The 16918-nt window shown below is 37.9% G+C and overlaps 1 protein-coding gene across 1 annotated transcript in view; it reads right to left on the bottom strand.

Annotated features, from left to right (window-relative positions):
• LOC106059791 (hyccin-like) overlaps positions 1-16918 on the bottom strand; it is a 110943-nt gene that overhangs the window by 45794 nt on the left and 48231 nt on the right. Inside the window, exon 6 of the mRNA XM_013217474.2 lies at positions 11102-11146. Coding sequence (XP_013072928.2) covers positions 11102-11146 — 45 coding nt within the window. The remainder of the gene's footprint in view (positions 1-11101; positions 11147-16918) is intronic.

Genomic DNA, 16918 nt, shown 5'->3' with positions numbered 1-16918 from the left:
ACCCATCCATATTCATTACTTCCAATTGTTGGAAAGTAATGCTGCAATGCTGACTGCAGGTGTGTCAAAGTGTCCAAAATTTCGGGGGTGATTTCTTCATTTGAAGCACATTCATTGTAAGTAGGAAAGCAGTCGAAGACTCCTTTCGAGATCTTACTTTGCCACAAAGACAATTTTTCCCCAAATGACTTCAGTTTTGAGGATGCAGTGATGATGGTTTCCGATGGTCCTTGAAGACTTAAATTCAATGAATTTAATTTATCAAATAAATCAGAGAGAAATGTCACCTTAACCCACCAGATCTCGTCATGAATTGAAAATCCAAAGTCTTTTTTTTCAGCCTCCAAGAATGATATCAACTCGGCCTTGAGTTGAACGACACGTTTTAACACTTTTCCCCTGGAGAGCCAACGAACGTTGGTATGATACAGCAGACATTTGTAGTCTGAGTCCATTGCTTCACAGAGCTGAGAGAAAAGTCGGGATGCAAGCGGTCGAGATTTGATAAAGTTTACAACTTCCATCACTTGATCCAGAACAGACATAAAATTTTTCGGCAAAGATTTGAAGTGAATCATGCAGAGAACAACTAATACATTTGGATTTTCTTGACGCACAAGAGTGACGAATCTCTTTCTATTTCCTTTCATGGACGCATCAGGTCCAAGAATAGTTTCAACAACTATTGCTAAAGCTGGTGCAATGACTGATTCAGCCTCTGTGTGTGCTTTCTTGCGTTTTGCTAATAACTGAGCTATATTATAACTTGCAATTAATCCCTTTTCTGGCAGCTTTAGGTAGTTCGTAAGTTTCTTAGCTTGTTTATTTTGTTGAGCCCTGATGTTTTCAAAGTATTCCTTCGGTTGCGCTTTTACAGCTGGATGTTTTGTTTCCATGTGTCTCTTCAATTTGCTTGGAACAAGTGCCTCATTCGACAGAGTTGCATTGCAGATCAGACAGAATGGCAATGGAGCATCTTCAGGTCCAGAAGATATGAAACCATATCCGATGTAATCTTCTTTGTACCTTCGTTTGGTTCCTTGCTTTTCATTTAACGCTTGCGCAGTTTCATTCTTGCTAACGTATTTCTCCATGGATAACAATGAATAATGCTTATTGATAATTTGTTATTATTAAAATTCACCTAAACAATTTACATGAAACACATCGCTTATTATTTGTAATAGTAGGCTAGTACAGACTAACAAACACTTTCTTGTCTGTTTAAAGTTTAAATGCTGGTTTATTCAAGTTAGATCGTCCATATATATATAGGCTTAAAAGGAATTCAATTACCCCCCCCCCCCTTATCTGTTAATGAGCACATTCTTTCAACATGCCAGCATTGTGGGTTACTGGGTTACACTAACAGGACGGGGCTGACAAAACAATTACATTTACTATCACATTATTATCGTAACCAATTCAAGAACTGACGTGAGTCTGCTAAGGCGGCCTACATTTGAGTCATTATAATAATATTTGTATAGTGGACAATGCCATAACGGCCATAACCTGAAGAGCTAACAACCTTTTCCGTCAATATGGAGCGACCCACTACTATTACTGGTCATTGCAAATGGGGATGTCATCGCAACGTAAAAAAATATTAATAGTAGGCAGACTTGTGTAACGCTGCACTTGTGGCTTTCTGAAAACTCCCGCGGCACACCTGCAAATCTTCGGCGGCACACTAGTGTGCCGCGGCACACAGTTTGAGAAACACTGGTTTAACGTCTGCGACCGTAGGGCTAAGGGACAAGGCGCCAGGTGCAGCAATTAAAAAATTAAACCCAGACGATTCAATGAAGCTAAGTCAAGACACAAGAGACAAGGAAATAAGACAACAGATAACTGGTTACACGCATCACGCCCAACACGACTGGTTAACAAGGAAATAAATAAGAATACTTGTTAAAGAAAGTTTACATTAATTGTAATAGTTTCAAAGAGTTTGGATAAATCATGTGATTAAATCTATTAAAAATCTTGACTAACAATAATAAATATGTGCACTAAGAAATATTTTTACTAATTGTTTTTGTTTAGTGCAATTTCATGCTTTTAGCTTTCTTAATACGATCCCATCACTTTCCTGGACTAAATTGGGGAAAAAAATAAGGGGAGGGGGTGGGGTATATGTGTGAATGCTACCATGATCGCTTTTTAAATACATTTATAAAAAATAAAAATAAAAAGTTGTAGGACCTGAGCTCAAGCTTCCTCAAGCCAAACACAATAACCAGTATGTCAGCGAATCGCTTATGAAAATAGAAAGTTTAATCTATTGTGAGTGTCAAACCTTAAAGCGGTGACCTACAAAGCATTAAGGGGGGCTAAATAAACTTATATCAGCACATCAGTCAAGTGCAATCTCTTTCCTTTGTTCGATACCAAACAAAATAATTAATTACCGAATAGTTAATTAACTGATTGGTTAATTCTTTTTAAAAATTGAATCTGGTTTTGTCAGATAATTCTGCAAATTTCAGCTTGATCCGAGATTTAGAGTGGGCTAAATAACGTGTACACATTTTTCACCAGACAGACAGACAGACAGAACGAGTTGATATAAGCTTTGTAAAAAAAAGAAAGTATTCGCTAAATACAACCATTTCACTTTCTCTGACATGCTCAAACATGTTGGTAAAACAATCTAGATGGCAGCCATTAAAATAATACACGAAACAATTCATACGACTACCTGTTTCTTCCGTAACACTTTTCAGGACATTTGTTACATTTTTTTTTTAAACATGGCTATTGATTTTATAACTCAAAGATATTCAATAAAAATAAACGCATGCATTATTTGCATTAAGCTTTCTGCGCAATATAATTAGATCTTCATCGCTTCATGATAAACTCCTGAGACGTTTGCCAATGCTTGTTACGTAAATATGAACCGAAACGCCACATTTTTAAGCTACCATTTTTTTTAAGACATTGAGCAGACGTCATTATTACGAAGAAATTTTTTTTTTATAAAAACGCTTAATTTCAAAACGTTTTTTTTATCGGGAAGGGAGATTGACTAATCCATGTCAATGTTTAACAACTTTTTTTTTGTTCTGAAAATTAGCTGGTCTGATTGGCTAAGGATATATGGCTAGAAAGAAAAAGATAGGCGAATAGATTGATTAGGAATTTGTATATATTTCTATGTCTATCGTATTGTCATTGCGGCTCTAGCACCGACCCAACTTCCGCTCGTACTTTGTATTGCTCCGCCTATTTTGCTTCGCGGAGTCAATGACGTCATTTGTGACACATGCATGCTTAATCAGAGGCATTCATTATAAGAGTTTAAATGTGGATAGTCTAGCACGAAAAGTGTTAGCCTGGGAGTCTGTACATAACGTTAATGATTTGTTTCTTGAAGAAAATACGATTGGTTAGGTTTTTTATTAAATAACTCAACGGAGAAGTTTTGTATCTCAAAGGCCTATTTCTACAATTCCTCTGATAAGCTTGCAAACTTTTTCTTGGTGAAACTTAAAACCTACATCTCAAAAATGGCTCTCTAACGATTTTCCTAGAAATTTGACAGTTTCTGTATAACTTTAAGAAAAGGAAAAAAACAACTATTCAACTGACCCCTAAATGTAAAACTCTGGTTTGACCGTTATATTTTTTTTTAGTGAATGAGAGGTAAAGCGCTTGGCTTCCGAACAGGGGGGAGCGGGTTCGAATCCTGGTGAAGACTCAGTTCTAATACGTACCTGGCATTACTTAGGGAAAAGCAAAGGCGGTTGTTTGTTGTGGTGGCCCACATGACACCCTCGTTAACCGTAGGCCACAGAAACAGATGACCTTTACATCATTTGCCCTATAGATCGCAAGGTCTAAAAGGGAAATATTTGCTTCTTCTTTACTGATGCTGAGCCATCCTTCAAGTGCAGCGGAGTTAGCATGAAGAAAATGTCGTCCATAGAAAATCCGGCCGGCAATCGTGAAAGAATGTACCGGCGTCTCTTATAACTCTTTCTCTCCGTAATTATTTTCCCAAGTGATGACGGAATTCTTCATGTTGCTCATTACAATTTCACTACCTTGTTATGATTGAGCTTCAATAACTTTTTTCATTTGTTATCAGAAAATGTTTTATTTTGGAATAGAATTAAAGGGAACTGCATGACCTTTATATATAATACAAATTAAAGATTATAAAATTAAGCACTAATTTAATTTAATGAGGTCAAATCAACGATGGTATCGTCGATTAGGAGAGAAAGAGTTAATAGTTCGCTAAGGAATGCTGCTGACCGGGAAAGGTGTTTTTGTGTGGGGGGAAGGGGTTACGCTGACTGTCACAGAAACCCTAGAACTAAAGTCGAGGCACTGATGATGACGTTGACAATAATGACGAGGATACGCCCTTGATAGAGCATAATATACGCATTAATTGTAGTAAAATACTGTTTAAAGAACGACCAACGACCCTTAAGGTGAAAAAAAAAAACACGCTTTTCAATTGCGACAATTAGAATGCAATATTGGTCGTCAGACGTCTTGGTGTCACGATCAACAGGATTACATCCGGTGCAGGCGAACATTAAGTAAGATGGTTGAACGGGTTACATCCACTTCCAGTTCGAGGAGATATAGACGTCACCAGATAAAGGGTGCATAGGTCAAAGCAACACGTAGCATTTGGAGTGGTTTCTTAAGATGGGATGTGGGGGGGGGGAGAGGGGGGAAGCAGGGCATGACCTATATGCTCATCGATGAGATGCACTAGCGCCAAGAGACGGTAAAGGTTAAGCCAGCAAGTGGGGGCTGTCAACCCCTAGGGAATCGTGACACGCTGACGACATTGGTGTCCTTTTTACATAGCTAATATCAACTGACTCTGTCTCTCTGGTACAATTTTTGTACATGATGTATCTCCAACACCCAATCTCGGATCAAGTTAAAATTTTGCACAATTATTCCTTGTACATGACAAGGCAAGAATCAATTTTATAAATTAACCAAATAATTAATTATTGGTAATTAATGATAGTGTTTGATATCAAACAAGGGAAAGAAATTGTACTTGACAGATGTGGCGGTACATGTTGAATTAGTCCCCTATTAATTTTGTGTAGAGAATTAAAGTTTGAAACTAACAATAGATAGCTATGAAATGTATTTTCTTATGAGCACTTCGCACAGTGGTTAGTGTATTCATTGACGAGACTTGAACTCTTGAATCGAACTCAAGACCAACAATTTTTTTTGTTTTGTTTTTTATAAAATACATTTAAAAACCTATAACAGTAACATTCACCCAGGTACCCTTTCTTTCCGACCCCCCCCCCTTTTGTGTTTTTTCTCAACTGGTCCAGACAAGTAATATGATTTTAGCGCATTGAGAAAGCTACAAGCATGAAATTGCGCTAAAGAAAAACAATTGGTACAAATATTTCTAGTCGCAAGGATTTATTATTGTCAGTCATTACATGACTGATACAAACTAATTGATACAAGTACACTTAATGTAAACTTCTTTTTTACTGTTGCTGAACCATCCTTCAAGTGCAGCGGAGGGAGCATGAAGAAAATCCGGCCGGATTTAAAAGGTATTTTCAATATTTTTCATTTTTTATGTTGTTTTTTTTCCATCATGCATGTTTTAGCGCAATGTCACGGATGTGAAAAGAAATTGTAACTCCATTGCCAGTGATCGCATCGTGACCCGAGCACAATCTGCTATCGGGCTTCCGAACCTCCCCCGTCCGCCCCGCACCTGTACAAGTTATCTAAACCTCCATTGTTCAAAACCCTTCCCCCCCCCCAATCCCACAACCCTTCATCTGGCGTGTGTACTTCGACGCATCGTCCCCCCACCCCCCAATCGACTGTCGTCTGCTCGATCAATGTATCGAGGGACGAAAATTTGTTTCGATTCATTCGGCAGACGAACAAAAGGTAAAAAGGGGGAAAAAAAAAGCGCACAGCAAACAAAGCTAACGACTGTATTCAGCCTGCTATTAACTCATCGCTACTGTTTGATGAAGCTCTCAAAATCTTTACAGTCATGAACGATAGGATTTATTCTATTTTAGGGACGGATTTGTGGTGCTGTCGTTGCCATAGTAATGGTTTTAACTAAACAAAGGACACAGTGAATTAAAAACAACAACTGGTGTGAAGTCACGGAGCGTAACGTATAGGTACAGACACCTGGACATAGTACAAATGACATTACATGTATGTTGGAGATTTTCGTCACCTTCCCGTATCCTTTAGACTGTTGGACCGCTGGGGCATCACACGAGATTTGTCCACCGTCTTTCTCCATTCCTCTCTTTTGCCTTGGATAGAACCTTTTTCAATGGCAGGCCCGTCCATTCTTGTATGCTGTTTTCCTATCGCTTTTTCTGTCTTTTTCTTCTTCTTTTTCTTGGTTTGGTTTCCTGAAGCGGAGCCCTTTACGAGACCTAAAGACCTTGTAATGTGACCATAAAGTTTTAATTTGCGTTTTTTTTTTTTTTACAGTAGTTAGCTGGTCATCGGTGAGGTCCAATCGCAGTAATAACCCGGTATCCAATCTCTTGGCTTGTGAAATGGTATTTGAAAGTCATACCTAGAATCCTTCTTCAGCATCCTAATTCCATTGCTAGGATCCTCCTGTCTAGCTCTGCAGTCAACGTCCAAGACCCGCATGATTTTCATACATGGCGGAAAAACTATAGATAGCTAAGAGTCTAGTTGTTGTTGTTTTTTTTTTTTGTTGTTTTTTTTTTTAGTATCCGGTGTACAAAATAAAAGAAGTGGTTTTTAATTAAAAAGTATATATGGTATGAAAAGAAAAGTAAAGTACCCCTTTTAGAGCTTGAGATCTAAAGGGCAGATGATGTTAAGGTCATCTGGTGTTTTTTTTTTTTGGTTAACGGTTAACGAGCAGGGTGTTATGTAGCCAGCACAACGACCAACCGCCTTTTCTTTCCCCAACTAAGGTCAGGTACCCATTAGAGTTGGGTGGACTCAGGAGCACCCTTAAAAATCCCAGAATTCAAAATCAGTCTTCACCGAGATTCGAACCCTGGACCCCAGGTTCGGAAGCCAAGCGCTTAACCACTCAGCCACCGCCCCCCCCCCCCATATATGATATATATTGTGCACTTTTTGAGCCCTGCAGAATCACATTTTCTAAGGTCTTCCGTTTGTAGCACAGAATAATTTCCCTCTGGAGCAAGCATTACACTTTCACTCTAGGACTTCAAACGTATTTTAAAAAAAATGGACATCTAACTAGCGACAATAGAAGAGATATGATGCGCAGATCAACATCAACACATTGACATTCTATTTTTTTTAGTTGGCGGCAGTGAAATTCAATTTAGCGTCCTTGACATTGCTGAGCTTTTCGTGATCATCTCTAATGTCAGTCTGAATAAATCTAAATGTGTTTACATTGTCAAATAGTTTTTTCATAAGAAACGTATTGTTTCGCTGAGACGACCCAGTATCGGAGTAATAGAGAATAGATATCAAGTCGTTAACAAATACAATATTCTTAGGGAATTCCCCAGCCTATTTTTGTTTATTACATTACGACATGAGTCAGAACTAAGAATGGTAATCAAGGGCTTTATGTGATTTGTTTAATATCGCATTCGTAATGGAGGTTTGTTTGTAAACTGCTATTGCAGGTTCAGTAATATGCACACACTCAAAACTACAACTCATTTAATTTGAAAATGTATTCCATCAACGAAACAAAGATGATTTAATGGAAGGAATGGATTTTTAAAAAATCATGAACACGAGGGGATACATTTTTACAGGAAGTCAAACCTTCGGTTAAATTATATGCACAAATGTCATCATCATCGAACGCAATCAAAACTCAATCAATGTTACTAATATGTTGAAAATTCTAAAAAGAAAAAAAAAATAGATCCTAGACAGTAGCCCCAGTATTATTATTGTTGACTTCCTGCTGGCCAGCCGATTGTGTGCTGTCAAACGTGATGTAATATTAACACACGTGACCATAAGATACAGAGAATGTTGCAATAAAATTACTTTTTACATTACTATAAGAGAGTGGAATAAAGAAAGTTAATTGATACATGTTATGAAGTACTCTAGTTGACGTTTGGGAAGAAACGGTCAGACGACATGTAAGCCGCCATATTTGTTAGAAGATACAGCCATCTAGATATGGATTATGCCAAGAAGATATTACTTTATTGTTTCACTCTTACTTCATAAGTCATTATAGTATATAAAATAGAACTGTGAATAAATTTAATATTAATCAAAGGAGTATCGTGCAGGATTTTTAGTGTCATTACATTAGTGAAGAACATTGAGGCCCGGGATTGTATTTGTTTCATGATAATATGTTTCACTAAAACTGTACATCTAGACGAGATTAAGCTGATCCAAATAATACAGAGATCCAATAATAATGGGAGGGAAATAAGCGGACAATAGTTTCGTTTGCTTAGAGGGTATGTAGCAGTATGTAGCAATATGTAGCAGTGTGTACCATTTTCAGCCCTTCAGGCCTATGGAGGAAAAAATGTTATGTCCGACGATTTAACTCGAAGGTGTCGTGTGGCCAGTACAACGACCAACCACCATTACTTCCCCAACTGCCCAAAGTATGTCAGCCACCCAATAGAGTTTGGTGGGCTAAATATTCCGATGTTCGAAACCCGTCTCCACCGGGATTCGACCCAGACCCCTCAGTTCGAAAGCCAAGCGCTTTACCTATCAGCCACCATACTTAAACTGTAGTGCTCATCAAACTTATAATAATCTTGCAGAAGCTGGCCGTCCACTTCTAAGGTATATTGATGTATACGAACGCGATATGAAGCTCTTCAAAATCGTCACTAGCAGTTGGGGAAAAAGTGGCACTGGATAGATCCACATGGAGAGAGAGCATAAAGGAAGGGTCCCGGATAGCAGATGTCTTACACAACAGTAGTAGAAAGAAGGGCAAAAGTGCAACAGTGCCTGGTGATTATATATGCCCAACCTGTGACCGCAGCTGTGTATCAAGGATTGGCCTATTAGGTCACACCAGAAGTTGCAAAGGGAAGGGATCATCTCTCGAAACGTAAAATGCCACAAAGTGCTAACGGAACGATGAAATTCACTGTACAAGAAAGGAGCTGTGAAAGAGCAGCAAATGTTCAATACTTAAAGATTGTTCAATTCAAAAAACAGTATTCTCTAATTCACCCGAGCTGTCGTCAAACGTAATAGAAATTGTCGGCAGTTAAACGGAAAAAAGAATTATGACAGGTTAAGTAAAAAAAAAAAGGTATAAAGAGGTACACACCTCAAACCCCCCCCCCCACACACACACACACAAATACACACACACACACACACACACACAAATACACACATACAGTATCAAACAGTAGGCATGGGTTTATACTTTTTGGATCACTATTAGTCAAACTTTCAAATTCAACGAGGTTAATTTAAAGAGAGAGAGAGAGAGAGAGAGAGAGAGAGAGAGAGAGATCAATGTAATGGCAATCATTTCACGGGGACTAACGACCAGTTGTACATTTAAAAGACATGGCAAAAGTATGTGTACACATTTGTGTCAATTCGGCTAAGTTGAGCCTCAACCGATTGGCGCCGCCTTTATGTTGATGTGTATGGTTGCCAAGGAAACCAGAGATGTCATGTTACTAAGTATAGAAGTGAAAAAAAAAAAATTCGATAAATCGACACAGCTTTAGGAATTATGACAATTGAGTCCCATGACAAAGTGTATTGAAAACACTTTAGGAATTGTGACAACTTAGCCTCAAACACAGAGTGCATTAAAAACACTTTAGGAATTGTGACAACTTAGCCTCAAACACAGAGTGCATTAAAAACACTTTAGGAATTGTGACAACTTAGTCACAGGACAATGTGTGTATTGATAGCTGAGAATAATGACATTTGATCCCCCCAAGACAAAGAGTTCATTAACAACTCTTTACATATTAAGACGATTTAGCCGCCTTCATATTACAATACGCAGATAGGATGGGCCAGAGCTAGTGATACGTGTGCTACGCCGAAGGTTCTCATTTGAAATCTTTACATGTCGAGACAGTGCTTTTCATTTATGACTCCTGGTGTGAAATGTCAAATAGCTCCACTCTAGTAGGACATTACAGGACGTGGCTGTCACATTGTTAAACCACGGTTACTGAGTAAGGGCGTGAATTTAACGCCAGCAGGGCCCTACCTCTCCCCCTTCAAACCTACCTTTTATTCTACGCCTGAAAACGACAACTGAAATCTGCTGGGGAAAGTAAAACCAACTTGTGCGAGCTCCAAGGCATCCTCCTCGTTAACAGCTAAAGTTGAGTCTCTTCTGGGTTTGTCAGGATTGAAAGGCAACACTGGTGTGAGTGTTGTTATGTGTGTATGTGTGTGTGTGTGTAACATCGCGATCCCAATCTCCATTTAAATACTGGTCTTTATTGTGTCTTTATTTGAGTTCATCATATAGAAGGCAGGAGAGCTGACAGTCACCCATTTAAAAAAAAATATTTGATGAATGCAAGCGTGACATGCAGCTCTTCAGAGTCTACAACAACAGTTGGGAGAAAGAAGCACTGGATGGATCTACGTGTAGAGCAAGCTTAAAGGAAAGGTCCTGGATCACAGATGGTGATCACACCAGAAGCAGGGAAAAGGCTGAACAGGATGTCTTGTGATTACAATGGCCCAACATGTGGCAGCAGATGTGTATATAGGATTGGTCTCTTTAGTCACGTGAGAAGTTGTAAAGGGAAAATATCGTCTTCTGAGACGCAAAATGCAACAGAGATGTGGTGGGGGAGCAATGTAAAATTGTATGGAATAACAGTTGATAGCCGTATAGCGTTTTGTGTATTTCAATGTAATAAGTTCACAGTATGTTTGGGCCATGTTTCAAATTTATCCACTTGAAGGAATAAAGAAGAATCATTGGTGCATTGACTTCAAAGAAATTCAAATACACTCACCTGCATTTATATGACTTAATTGCAAAATTTAATTAATCTAATTCATTTTAACATTTACCACCTCTTGAACCCGATTACAGATAAAAACTGACCCAAGTGTTAGCTCATGATTTCCATTACAAACACAAACTTACCAAATTGTAGACTCCGAGTAACAAAGTCTCTACACCACCGCAGACCTGAAAAAACAGGAAGTGATAGATGATGTCTTTAATGTCATAAGCTAGAAAAAAAAAATGCGCGCATTTTGACGTGACCTATTAAAACTAAAGAATATAATAGAGATGGGATATGGGATATCTGTGAAAGAAAAAGTCTACACGACTGCATAATAAATGACCAAGGACAGCAGACTATTGGTTGATATGATAACACTTAATGACAAACATTCATCAATCCTTAAAGCATTTTAATACCCAGAAAACAAGACAAGAGAATGCTCATTAATAAGTCACGTGAAAGAAATGATATCGAGGCTGGAAAAAAAATCTCTCGCTTCAAGTATAGATTTAAATCTAGAATCTACGGTACTAACATGTCATCTGCTGCATCTGTCGGATAGAAATAAAAATAAAGTTTAAAAAAAACTATATATTAAACAAGAAATAGTACAATGCTATTAATAACATACATCAACTTATTCTAAACCAGAAAAGTGCATTCCAATTTTTTGTTTTGTAGAAACGCAAATGGCGGAGATGTTGTTTTAATACATAAATTACGTTGAATGGAATCGCCTCGATGATATAGATATAGATATAGATAGATAGATAGATAGATAGATAGATAGATAGATAGATAGATATAGATAGAGATAGATAGATAGATAGATAGATAGATAGATATAGATAGATATAGATAGATAGATAGATAGATAGATAGATAGATAGATAGATAGATATAGATAGAGAGATAGATAGATAGATAGATAGATAGATAGATAGATAGATAGATAGATAGATAGATAGATAGATAGATAGATAGATTTTACAACACATTGAATTTTATTTCAAGAACTATTATTACCAACTCCTGAAATAAAAATCCGTATTAGTGTTTGAATGATTTACTGGAACACACGCGCGCAAAAGACGCATTTGGAATGCTTTGCCCCAGGTGATAACTTAAATCTCGGGAAATATATCAAAAGTCGTACAGCATTTGTTTAAATTAATTAATTTATTTTTTTTTCAGTTTCCTTTATATACTTCAGGGAAATATGAATTATAAATATTTGTAGAGCCTCATACGCCAGTTCATCCCACTATCAAACGTAGGAACAAAAAGGCTAGTTTGTCAAAGACACAGAGTTTTATTCAAAATGGCAATCATAGGGAGCCGTCAATGTAACGTGAATAATAACGGGTAGAGTTAGTGATGGAGTCCGTTCAATTATTAAATACTATTTAAATACTAATTATAGACACATCCACGTAGATAGCGTTGATGTTAACACACACACACACACACACAAACACACAAACAAAGAAAAAAAAATCAAACGCTGGTCACAGCTTAAAAGCCTGTATGAGTAGGAAACGAAAACAGGAATGTTGTCGCCAACAGTTTACTGAGTAATGAACCAGCAAGACACAAGCATCGAAATATCGTTAGCATTAAATCTAACAACAATAAGCATACAATGTTTAGTATAATTTCTTAACCAATTGTGTTTAAAATTTTCTCCAAGAAACTCAGTACCTCCAGTCATGTAATATAAGAAAAAGTAAAGTTCCCTTTTCAGATGGGGTTAAATTAAAGTTGAAAAAAAAAAAAAAAAACGCCCAATGACATTCAGAGACTAAAGCTGTAAGTGTAGCAGTAAGTGTAGCAGTAAGTGTAGCAGTAAGTGTAGCAGTGCAACGACCAAGTAAGCCTAACCTTTAGACCAGCTACTTATTACAGGGATGAGTAAAGTAGGTAACGTTGTTACAATGCATGCTTACGAATGAGTACATATATAAAGTAAAAGTAAAGTTCCCCTTTCAGACCTTGTGGTCTATAGGGCAGGTGATGTAAAGGTCATCTGTTTCTGTGGCCTACGGTTAACGAGGGTGTCATGTGGCCAGCACAACGACCAACCGCCTTTACTCTTTACTTATCCCCAACTAAAGTTAGGTAACCATTAAAGCTGGGTGGACTCAGAGGCGCCCAAGGATCCCGAAATAAAAATCCCAGTCTTCACCAGGATTCGAACCCGTGACCCCCGGTTCGGAAGTCAAGAGCTTTTCGCTCAGCCCCCGCGCCTCTAGTACATACATAAGTAAGAATTAAAAGCTCGTTAACAAGGAACTTGCTGTTGTTGTGTCAGCGGAGAAAGTGTGTTTGAGTTACAAAGACGTACACCTCTATGTTCCTACCTTATAGTTGCGCCGACCACAAGAAAACATCAATAAATAATGTAAAACTGCAAGTGAATTCGTTTGAAAAAGTACCAAACGAACACAAATTTTCCCATTCCAGGAACGTGTGTGGGTGAAGATAACAAGCAGAAATAGTGTCATGTTCTGTGCAAATCAGATTATCGAGGTAGCGGACTCTGATTTATTTCCTTCCTTCTTTAGTCACTATAACATGTTCGTCTTCTGCGATATCAATAATGAAACTGAAGTCTCTTAATGACGTCACATTTTGTCATTGGTATTATTATCGAATAGTACAAATATTTTTAAAACTTGATCAGGTAAAATCTCGTGTGAATAAGAGAGCAACAACGGCCGTGAAGTTAACAAATGATTCCTAACAATACAGCACCATTAACATGAATTCAGCTTTTTACTTATTTCACCTTTTACGTAACGTTATTCGCCTGTGTGTCTTGTCCTGTGTGTCTTGTCCTGTGTATCTTGTCTTGTGTGTCTAAATAGTCATTGTGTCCAAGTGCTCCTGTCCCAAATATCCAATTACATACACCGTTACTACTGAATAGGCTTGGTAAGACATTTCGCGATTCATAATGATTCATATATATTCTATTCCAACTCAGATGCCAACACTATTATATCCTATTCTACTTCCTTTTTAGCTCAGTTAGTGTCTTCTGTTTTAATATGTGCAAGTATCGTTTAATTATTTGTTTGTTTGTTGTTGTTTTTTGGACTCCAGACTTAAATCTATACAAAGTGTCTTTTCGTCTTTACTCTCAGGAGTAAAACTTCAAGAACTCAAGAAGACATAAGAACAATGATGAATTGATGAATGATCCAAAGCAGAAAAAACTAAAGTTTTCTACCATTTCATCCTAGGAGTTACATCGGCGTTTCTCAAATTCTGGGCCGACAAGTTTTGACAAGGTCACCCACATCAGTAGTAGGCCTATTTGCAATGCAGTTATGGTCCATTCAAAGCCCTTATATCTGTGGACGGGAGTGTCTCTCCAAAATAGGGCTCCACAGCCACACGAGGAAGTGTGCGAGATGAAGCATAGTCGTTCTACCACTGAAGGAGGCCAACTATAGTCCATATTTGAACATTAAAAATGTTATTATCAAAGATGCACAATTTCCAAAAAATTATAAGACAAGTCATTACATCTTCATTAGTAGGAGCGTTTAGAACATAGCCCGTTATCAAGACGTTCTACAAGATCGACTCAAACAGTTCTTTCTAAATAATAGATTTCAATACCTTGTTTGTCACCTTCAACGCTATTCAACTAGACCTTCCTGGATCTATATTAGGGAATGTTTGGGAGTTGGAGGGAGAAGGGGGCGTCTCATCTAAACGTTTGAGAAGCACTGAGCTGCGTCTAACGCTGAGACTGGTATACGACGATGACTCCTGATTAGTTCAACGTATGGCAATGGAACCAGTGTAAGACAACAGAACATCTAGCTCATACTAGAGACGCAATTAAAAGCAAGAACGCGAGTCAACCAATTAGATTTCCATACGCCAACAACAAAAAAAAAAGATTCAAAACTCCAGTCCTCCAGGGACTGAATATTTCTGAAGCTAAGCAGCTGGGCAATGAATGATTAATTGTTTTCTTTACATCAGCACAAGACGCTTCGAGTTTGTACACTACAGAACAAAAGCTCGACTAACATCGTATCATAATTGAACAGAGTAGAGCTGTTATGTATAATTAAACATTGTCTATAGGCCAATACATCTCGAAGCTGTAACAGTAAATAAAGTCAATTGCAATGCTGCGTAGCGTAGACATACACCTCTGATTGCTGATTAAAACACATAATGTCAGCAGAAGAATGTTACACTTTTTTTTTTACAAAGGGTATATCAAGTCACTCTGTCTGTATGGTAAAAAGAGTATACACGTTACTTCTCCCACAACCAATTTCGGATTAAGCTGAAATTTAGCACAATTATTTCTTTTACCTGACAACACAAGAAACAATTTTTGAAAAATAAATAAAGAAAAAGGGCAATGTAAATGAGCAACTCAGGTTTCTCCAGAGGGACGATGAGACCGAAATTATGTAACGATCACAATATACTCATCTGTTCGCCAGGGTAACGTGAGCTCTACACAAGGAGAAATAAAAGTACTACTGTCCACTCCGAGTTTAGCTCATAAGTCAGCCTTAACCAGTATCTCTGGGCGAGGGTCGTGGCCACTAGCAGCTTCCATGATGCCCGATCATGGACGATTTCATCTCAAATATGTTGATTTATGGTTGTGATCTTGAGGTCCCACTGGCAAACATCTCTCTATGAGCAAGTTACTGTTGAATGTCCCTAATTGGGTCTTGTTCTAGAGTCAACTTCAGTACAAATGATGTCCTTGGGATTTCTTCCACTAGGCGGTTGACATAACCATAAGACGACGCACTCCTAATAGAAGTAATATTAGTAGCTGTACCAGGTCTAGAACATTGGAATTTGTTGGCCAGGTTGTCAACTCGAGGACTTGAATATAGACCGCAAGAATCCAGACATGCAGGCAGAAGAAAAGGAACAATGCATAGGAGGTTAGTTCTTTCATTAAGACATAAGTTTAGCTTAATACTGATTTATCTACCGAGCCCATGTACTGTATGCTGATAGTGTTTGTTCAGTCTTTTACAACTAATTACCACACCAATGGAACATATGGATCAGCCATAAGCAATTCACAGATCACCAACTACCCTTCAAGGGAATCTGAAAGCAGGAGGAGAGAAAACACGACGCTGTAGGTAGGAAGCCAGGTGCTTTAATGTTCGATCACCACACTTACAATACAAGACAAGAAAGAAAAGTAATTTGAATACATAAAAGTTTTTTTTTAAGATAAATATCTTTCAAAAATAATCCAATGTTGTTGGATCTACGGCAAAACAGAAGAGAATCTACTTAAGAGTTATCATTTTAATAACTTAAATTCAACGCGAAAACCATGGTTTAAATTATATTTAAAAAAATATGATTTATGATTTCAATAAACTATAATTTATTGATTAGCTTCAGCACGTTGACATACATTAAGTTCCTCCCGTCTTCATATAGATAGTCATGACCACTGGTTGAATTTGTGTTATTTTGTAGTCACAAAGAATGATTTTATTGGCGACAATTCACCTAGTGCGTCAACAGTGCTTCCAAATTCAACACTTACAAATGGAGTCAATGATAGTTCAACTCCATCGATCTGCTCAGGTGCGTCGCTCTGCAAGGGCGAGGAAACAAAGGGAGTAAATGCGGGGATACCAGGTGTAAGCATTGATTTCGTTGAATTGGGAAAAAAAAAAGGGGGGGGGGCGTGTTATGTCGACATACAACAAAACAGGCATTCTGGGGGCCGGCATTGTTAAGTCGTATAATGGCTTCGTTGTGGAGTTGTTTTCAACCTCATGCTCATCATAGGCAGCAAATGTGTGTTCGTGCTTTTTGAAATACCCGCTGGTGTTTAATAGGCGATTAATTGGTTGTTTTACTTTGGCAGGTTGATTTTCACTAATTTTGTTGCAAGATGTGCTTGTATGTTTGTCACCATGTTTTGTAGCTAT

This window comes from Biomphalaria glabrata, chromosome 16 (genome assembly GCF_947242115.1).
Source record: "Biomphalaria glabrata chromosome 16, xgBioGlab47.1, whole genome shotgun sequence".
Classification (NCBI taxonomy): domain Eukaryota; kingdom Metazoa; phylum Mollusca; class Gastropoda; family Planorbidae; genus Biomphalaria; species Biomphalaria glabrata.
This window is presented reverse-complemented; position numbering and strand designations above follow the sequence as displayed.